The 9,241-nt window shown below is 39.4% G+C and overlaps 1 protein-coding gene across 1 annotated transcript; it reads right to left on the bottom strand.

Moving 5' to 3' along the window:
• Positions 1-2,258: 2,258 nt before the first annotated feature.
• rgcc (regulator of cell cycle) lies at positions 2,259-3,519 on the bottom strand. Its single transcript, XM_034227551.1, has 2 exons — positions 3,361-3,519; positions 2,259-3,031 (listed from the first exon to the last, which is right to left on the bottom strand). Exons 1-2 carry the CDS (start codon positions 3,386-3,388, stop codon positions 2,769-2,771), a joined length of 291 nt encoding a protein of 96 aa, XP_034083442.1. The 5' UTR covers positions 3,389-3,519; the 3' UTR covers positions 2,259-2,768.
• Positions 3,520-9,241: the final 5,722 nt, after the last annotated feature.

Here is a 9,241-nt window from a genome sequence, read left to right as displayed (position 1 = left end):
CAAATCAAGCTCATCATGATCATCAATCATGAGCTCCACAGGTCAGAGCCTCTTCACACTCATGCTCTCCAGTACAGGTTAGCTCTGAGTGCTAGCGATGCTAATGTAAACACCGACCATATTACGTCCAAAACAGTCGGCCATTGTTTCTGATAGCAACGTTTCTGATTGGGCCGTGGGTCCACATTTCAGATATTACGTCATATCGGACGCAAATCTGGATCAGCTCCGTTGTTCCCCGTTTTTAGAGATTTGGGTACGGAGGAAAAGAGAGAGGGGACACTTTGTGAGATCCCCGACACACCGGGGACACATCTTGATGTATAAAAGACATCACAAAGTGCGCGATAGGAGACCTTCAATGCGAGACCTCTAGAGGTAATGACATGAATTACAGCTGGATTACAAGGCATTGAGGGCATTGATGATGCTCTCACAAAAGCCCTGTGTGCAGCTATTATGCAATCACCGAATGTATTGAAATCTCTCTGGAATCAGACTGAAAGACAGTAGAACAAACTTTCCAGAAGATTTAAGACTGCAACATATTTCCACATCTTCCCTCTGAGTCCAAACCCACTCACTCGTGTCTGGGAATCTCTGCTGAAGCTCTGGAGCAGATTTGTCTCTTTTAGTGTTGCCTGAGGCCAGATCTCCAGCTGAGGCAGACTTTAAAACCGCTGTTAGAGTAATAATAAAGTAATGGATGACGGTCAAACTTTAGAGGAGCAGCCACAGTCTATATGAGGGGGGGCAGGTGAGCCAAAATATGCAGCAGCAGCAGCAGTAGATTCATCTGAAGCCTGACTCATGGACTGTGATCAAGGATCTCTTCTCTTTTCGAGAGATTGGTGAGAGATGCAACAGTTTGTCAGTCTGCCCTCCCACTCCAGAGGAGGAGAAGCAGTACAGAGGAGGAGAAGCATTACAGAGGAGAAGCATTACAGAGGAGAAGCATTACAGAGGAGGAGAAGCAGTACAGAGGAGGAGAAGCATTACAGAGGAGGAGAAGCAGTACAGAGGAGGAGAAGCAGTACAGAGGAGGAGAAGCAGTACAGAGGAGAAGCAGTACAGAGGAGAAGCATTACAGAGGAGGAGAAGCATTACAGAGGAGAAGCATTACAGAGGAGAAGCATTACAGAGGAGAAGCATTACAGAGGAGAAGCATTACAGAGGAGAAGCATTACAGAGGAGAAGCATTACAGAGGAGAAGCATTACAGAGGAGAAGCATTACAGAGGAGGAGAAGCAGTACAGAGGAGAAGCAGTACAGAGGAGGAGAAGCATTACAGAGGAGGAGAAGCATTACAGAGGAGAAGCAGTACAGAGGAGAAGCATTACAGAGGAGGAGAAGCATTACAGAGGAGAAGCAGTACAGAGGAGGAGAAGCATTACAGAGGAGGAGAAGCATTACAGAGGAGGAGAAGCAGTACAGAGGAGAAGCAGTACAGAGGAGGAGAAGCATTACAGAGGAGGAGAAGCATTACAGAGGAGGAGAAGCATTACAGAGGAGAAGCATTACAGAGGAGAAGCATTACAGAGGAGGAGAAGCAGTACAGAGGAGGAGAAGCAGTACAGAGGAGGAGAAGCATTACAGAGGAGAAGCATTACAGAGGAGGAGAAGCAGTACAGAGGAGGAGAAGCAGTACAGAGGAGAAGCATTACAGAGGAGGAGAAGCAGTACAGAGGAGGAGAAGCAGTACAGAGGAGAAGCATTACAGAGGAGGAGAAGCAGTACAGAGGAGGAGAAGCAGTACAGAGGAGGAGAAGCATTACAGAGGAGGAGAAGCAGTACAGAGGAGAAGCATTACAGAGGAGGAGAAGCAGTACAGAGGAGGAGAAGCATTACAGAGGAGGAGAAGCATTACAGAGGAGAAGCATTACAGAGGAGGAGAAGCATACAGAGGAGAAGCATTACAGAGGAGAAGCATTACAGAGGAGAAGCATTACAGAGGAGAAGCAGTACAGAGGAGGAGAAGCAGTACAGAGGAGAAGCAGTACAGAGGAGAAGCATTACAGAGGAGGAGAAGCATTACAGAGGAGAAGCAGTACAGAGGAGAAGCATTACAGAGGAGAAGAAGCAGTACAGAGGAGAAGCAGTACAGAGGAGGAGAAGCAGTACAGAGGAGGAGAAGCAGTACAGAGGAGGAGAAGCAGTACAGAGGAGAAGCATTACAGAGGAGGAGAAGCATTACAGAGGAGAAGCAGTACAGAGGAGAAGCATTACAGAGGAGAAGAAGCAGTACAGAGGAGAAGCAGTACAGAGGAGGAGAAGCAGTACAGAGGAGGAGAAGCAGTACAGAGGAGGAGAAGCAGTACAGAGGAGGAGTCAGTGAGTTATAGATAAATAAGACGGATCTCTATGATCGTATGACATGGCAAACTACTTCAGACCGTCAGCCATGAGTGACAGATACAGAAACTCTAAAATGTCTCATTACAATTAGCAGTATTTAATTCCACTGTTCAGTATTTTACATTCTGCTTGTATTTTATCCTTTTTTACATAGTGAATTTATTACTAATTTGACTACATTTTATTCCTATTTTTATACTTATTTGTCTGAAGTAAAGACGCCTGGGACTGTACCTATTGTGCATATGTCAATAAAGCTTTTGAATCTTGAATCTGCATTGCCTGATCCCCCTTCTGAAGTCTCATATGTGTCATTGCACTTATAGAAATACATTTTAAACAAGCTTTCTGTAACTTGACATGATTTAGGACTTCCAAACACATCTCTGACTTCATCCACAGTGGCCTGTGTGTCATCGCATGATCCACAGAGTATATCTGACAGGACAATCCTCCCTCCCCTCGCTGACTAACACACACTTTCTAACGGGTTTCTGCCACTCACTCTCTGAGTCGCTGATGCCGCTGTCGCTCACGCTCGCGCTGCTCCTCCTCTTCATCGTCTTCAGGTGTTCATCGTACCGAAAGTGACGTTTCTCCACCGGCGACGTGAAGTCCTCCATCACCGCGTCAAACTCACACAGCACGTCCGTCAGATCCTCATGCAGCAACTTGGCTGCAGGAACAAGTGAGGAGAAAATGAAATGAATAACTTTAAATATAAGGAAAAACATGTAAATATATATAAATATATCAGGGATTGACAATAAAACAACCAAAAGTACCAATAATATTGTGAACATATATAGATATGAATAGGAAACTATAAATGCCTGATTTGCAAAATGCATAATGAAACATTTCTACTTTAAACATTACATTTAAATACTTTCTATGATAATTGTCTTGGAAGCTAAAGTGACAATTAAAGCGTAATTAACAAAGCAAGTGTTATTATTCAAAAATAAAGATAATACAGGATAGAAAAACAAACTTTGTATTTACCTTGAGGCTTCAGCTTTGGAGACTTCATTATTCCAGTGATCAGGTTTGAGATTATCCAAAATCTGAGTTATAAAATATAAATATGTAAATGTGTCCTCAGTGTAAAGTCCCACTGTGTTCTCGTGCAACTCGTCTTGAACTAACCCTCAGCGCGAGCTCTGCCTCCTTATAATGAGCCTGTCAGAGGGGGCGGGACGTGTGTGTGTGTGTGTGTGTGTGTGTGTGTGTGTGTGTGTGTGTTCCCGTGTTCCCGGTCACTCCTCTGAAGTCCCCTCGTGAAGTGATGTTTGTAAACAACTCGTTAGTCGCATGCCAGGCAGAGGTGTAGAGCACAGATATTAATAATCCAGTCATTCTCATGTTGTCACCAGGCAGATCCTCACAGGACCAGAATACACACACAGACTCATGGACTCCTGCCCTTAAATAATACTTTATATGAAGCTAATTGGCGTGATATAGGCTACTCGTGAAATATAGCATTTAAAAGTTTAAGGCTAGAAAATACTTAATACTTAATTTTACTTCACTTTAAATTAGAAGCAAACATTACTACAGTACGTTGATGCATTGTTACCCATAATTATGTAATATACAAAGCATATGGATCAGCTTATATATCAACAAACTGATATAGCACGGTTATAAGTTGAACTACCCAACAGTATTGATAAAACATGACCTTGGTCAGATAACACATTACAAGCCTTCTCACATTCATGTCTAACAAATGTATATAGTAATCAAAACAAATTGAGACGGGCCATTAGACCTTTATTATAAATACTTGGACCTGTTATTGATTCAAAAGTATTTTACATTCAGTAAGTAATCTGTGTATGTCTTCCATTATTAATATTTACCAAATGATTAACCTGTGTCCCAGCAAGTGATGATTTTTCTGTTACATAGTTGAAAACATTGCATGTATATTGAGCATTTCTACAGCAGTTGGAAAAGGTTAATTCAGTGGTTTTCAAACTGTGGGGCGCGACCCCTGGTGGGTCGCAGAGGTACTGCAGGGGGCGCGGGAAGATTTTTTCATTTTATTATTTTCTCCTTTTAGCTTTGTGAAGCACCTTGAGATGACGCTTTTAAAGTGTGGTATTTAAATCAAATGTATTATTATTATTATTATTATTAAATTGTAAACAAACACTGCTCGAAAATATCTCATTGGTCAGAGAGCTGTGGGCATAACGCTGCCTTTTGCAACATCCTACTTGTGTGAATAGGCTTTTCTTGCTGCCATCAAAACCAAATACAGATCAAAGCTGAACATTGAGAATGAACTGAGGGGCAGTCTCAAAACAGCAGCCCCGCTTTGAGAAGATCTGCGAGGGAAAGCAAGCACACACAAGTCATTGATGAGCTGTGTGGAATAGGAATGGTAAAGTGATGTGATCGTTTGCAACCTGCAGTAGAAATAGTAGTTAATTAATATATTTTCATTAAAGAAATTTGAATTTAAAAATCTACTCTGGGAAGAAGGCCTGCTAGTTTTAATTAGGCCAAATTAATTCACATGATATATTACAAGCACTTTAGTTCATGTGTAATCCATAATAAAATATACAATTATAGTTGTATCTTATTATTATTTGTAGAGAAAATGTAATGTTTTTACAACAATATACAATAAATCCTACCAATATAGATGGGAACCAGGTTGGGGGGTCCCGAAAATATTTCCAATTACCCAAGGGGGGCCCGACTGAAAAAGTTTGGGAACCACTGGGTTAATTGATATGACACTTTAAATGTTGACCTGTAGTTACCGTATATATCTATAAGAGCTCAGATGTATATTGAAGGTAAATGTCATATTATTGAGGTTTAGAAAGTGAGAACTGCTCTGAGAAAAGACATTTAAATGGTGAAGTCAATATGATCCTCAGACATTCATCACTCTGACATGAAAGAATTTAGTTCTGGTCTCCGTCAATGTGAAGCTGTAGCGACATCTGCTGGTGAGATATGACAAGTGCATCTGTTCAGGAAGTGACACCTTGAATTGGGATTATTTGTTTCACAACTATGATGAAGTGTGAATTTCCATTCGCTGGTTTGGAGAAAATATTGGTTTTCTAATCCTTTGAGTGTGAGTTTACATCTGGCTTTTTCTCTTTCATCAGGTGCTTGCCAAAACCAAGTAGCTTCATCCTTTAAGAAGTGGATGAACGCCAGTATTTCCCTTGATTTACAGCATGCTGTCTTTTGTAGAGGTTGGAGAAGTACTCAGATGTTGTACTTGAGTAAAAGTAGAAGTACTCAGATGTTCTACTTGACTAAAAGTAGAAGTACTCAGATGTTCTACTTGACTAAAAGTTGAAGTACTCAGATGTTCTACTTGAGTAAAAGTTGAAGTACTCAGATCGTGTACTTGAGTAAAAGTAGAAGTACTCAGATCTTGTACTTGAGTAAAAGCTGAATTAATCAGATCTTGTACTTGAGTAAAAGTAGAAGTACTCAGATCTTGTACTTGAGTAAAAGTAGAAGTACTCAGATCGTGTACTTGAGTAAAAGTAGAAGTACTCAGATTGTGTACTTGAGTAAAGTAGAAGTACTCGATCTGTGTACTTGAGTAAAAGTAGAAGTACTCAGTGTTGTACTTGAGTAAAAGTAGAAGTACTCAGATGTTGTACTTGAGTAAAGTAGAAGTACTCAGATTGTCTCTACTTGAGTAAAAGTAGAAGTCTCAGATTGTGTTACTTGAGTAAAAGTAGAAGTACTTCAGATTGTTGTTTACTTGAGTACAAGTAGAAGTACTAGATCTTTGTACTTGAGTAAAAGCCTATGAATTACGTCAGATCTTGTTCTTGAAGTAAAAGTCGAAGTAGAAGTACTCAGATCTGTTGATACTTGAGTAAAGTATGAAGTACTCAGATCTTGTACTTGAGAGTTAAAAGTAAAGTACTCAGGATGTTGTACTTGAGTAAAAGTAAGAAGTACTCAGATCTTTGTACTTGAGTATAATAAAGTTAGTAGATAAGTACTTCAGATCTTGTCCTGAGTAAACGTAGAATACTTCAGATCGTTATACTGAGTAAAAGTAGAAGTACTCAGAGTTGTACTTGAAGTAAAGTAGAAGTACTCAGATCGTGTACTTGAGTAAAAGTAGAAGTATTCAGATCGTGTACTTGAGTAAAAGTAGAAGTACTCAGATCGTGTACTTGAGTAAAAGTAGAAGTACTCAGATATTGTACTTGAGTAAAAGTAGAAGTACTCAGATCTTGTACTTGAGTAAAAGTAGAAGTACTCAGATCTTATACTTGAGTAAAAGTAGAAGTACTCAGATCTTGTACTTGAGTAAAAGTAGAAGTACTCAGATCTTGTACTTGAGTAAAAGTAGAAGTACTCAGATCTTGTACTTGAGTAAAAGTAGAAGTACCAGAGTGTAGGAATACTCTGTTACAGTAAAAGCATTCAAAATGTTCCTCAAGTGAAAGTAGAAAAGTATTCTCATCAAAATATAGTGAAAGACAGTAAAAGTAGTCGTTGTGTAGATTGGTCCATTTCAGAATAATATATATGATATGTTTTATAATGATTGATCATGAAAGTGTTCTCAAAGCTGGTGAAGGTGCAGATAGTCTGAAGTACTTTGTATACTGCAGGGTAGCTGGTGGATTTACTCCAGGTGGAACTAAAGTCTGATTCAACACTTGATTATATTTCACATCATTCATCCACATCTGTGAAGTAACTAAAGGTATTAAATACATGTAGTGGAGTAAAAGTACACCATTCACCTCTGAACTGTAGAGGAGTAGAAGTACAAAGTAGCATTACATGGACATAATAAAAAATGTACTTAAGAACAGTACTTGAGTAAATGACTTGGTGACTTTACACCTCTGGTCTTTCGTTTGTTATGATATGTCTTTGTGTCCCTTGTTTCTCACACGTGAAGCGAGTGTATCTCAGATCCCCAGACAGCAGTTGTCCAGTAAATCTGTGTGGGAGTGGATTGTCTCCACAGTCTCCATGCTGGGAGTTTCACACCTCCAGTGTTCACTCTACCACGATCAGCAAATGGACGAACACCGTGTGTGTGTGTGTGTGTGTGTGTGCAGCTGAACGTGTGTGTTGACTCTGCAGCTGAACCCAAAGAGAGGTGCTAAAAGTGACACCTTACACACACCCTGAGAAGATATCAGAGCTCACACACTCATAACCAGGACACCGACACATACATTCATTTATCTTTATATACATCACAGAGCTGGACACGGAATAATAGGAATCATATTTATTGAAAAATAAATTACATGACCTCTACTTACATATTTACATTCATTTAAAGTCATTTCTGATGAACACAATGCCATATATCGGCTTGAATGCTACTAGTATTTAAAAAAATAGACTATTGGCACAAGATTACTCACACACACTGCACTTATCAGTGAGGGGTTTTATCTGAGAATACCATATCTTTATATTCAACCCTTTGCACATAATGAGTTTAACAGAGGGGCCTGGGTGATTAATTTACGTGTGTTTGCAGCGTGGGTGAGAAGTGAAAACTAGTACACTGAACAAAAATATAAATGCAACACTTTTGTTTTTGCTAACATTTTCCATGAGATGAACTCAAAGATCTAAAACATTTTCTATAAACACAAAATAACCATTTCTTTCAAATATTGTTCACAAATCTGAAAAAATCTGAGATAGTGAGCACTTCTCCTTTGAAATCCGAAAACCAGTCAGTATCTGGTGTGAGGGGTAGGGTTAGGGTTAGGGGTAGGGTTAGGGTTAGGGTTAGGGTTAGGGTTAGGGGTAGGGGTAGGGGTAGGGTAATGTTGTGAATCGAGTGGCCCATGGTGGTGGTGGGGTTATGGTATGGGCAGGCGTATGTTATGGACGACGAACACAGGCCACTCGATTCACAACATTACCCTAACCCTACCCCTCACACCAGATACTGACTGGTTTTCGGACCCCCCCAGACCCCCCCAATAAAGCAAAACTGCACGTTTCAGAGTGGCCTTTTATTATGGCCAGCCTAAGGCACACCTGTGCAATAATCATGCTGTCTAATCAGCATCTTGATATGCCACACCTGTGAGGTGGGATGGATTATCTCAGCAAAGGAGAAGTGCTCACTATCACAGATTCTTTCAGATTTGTGAACAATATTTGAGAGAAATGGTTATTTTGTGTATATAGAAAATGTTTTAGATCTTTGAGTTCATCTCATGAATGGGAGCAAAAACAAAAGTGTTGCATTTATATTTTTGTTCAGTGTATATAACTACATTTTAAACTAGACTGCGGTTTAACTAGCTTCCTACTTGCATAGTGACTCAAGTAGTTATATTACTCTTTTTTTGAGTCGTTAAAATCAATATTTTATGAATTTGTTTAGACCAGCGCTCAATTCGATCTAAAGTGATTCAATTTAAATATTTTTTAGTGGGGTTTTATTTGTTTTGAAATCTTATTTGACATCTTCCTATAGTTTGTATCTCATACACTGTTGGAGCCATTTTCCTTTTGTTATTATTGTCTGAATGTTAGGCTTAATAATAATATAAATTAGATTATACTGTAAATTATTGGCTATTTTTGTGAGTCACACTATGGTTTAAAATGCATTAATTTAAGGCTCACTTATTATTTGTTATATGTGCGTCAGTATCACGTGCATGGCTATATATGGTAGGTTGATCGGACACAGCTGATGTTGATGAGACGGGGAAAGTCTTTTGACCGTGTTCTTTTTGTTCTTTTTGAGACTGTTAACGTTTATTTAGTATGAAGCAAAGAAATGTGTCTCTGTTTCTATGCCGTCTGGACTAACTCAAATCAAATCAAGTTTTATTTATATAGCACATTTATAAAGATTTTTGGTGGAGCCAAAGTGCTGAACATA

The sequence above is a fragment of the Gymnodraco acuticeps genome, unplaced genomic scaffold (genome assembly GCF_902827175.1).
Source record: "Gymnodraco acuticeps unplaced genomic scaffold, fGymAcu1.1, whole genome shotgun sequence".
Classification (NCBI taxonomy): Eukaryota; Metazoa; Chordata; class Actinopteri; order Perciformes; family Bathydraconidae; genus Gymnodraco; species Gymnodraco acuticeps.
Note: the sequence above shows the minus strand (reverse complement) of the source record. Positions and strands in the feature narration are given on the sequence as shown.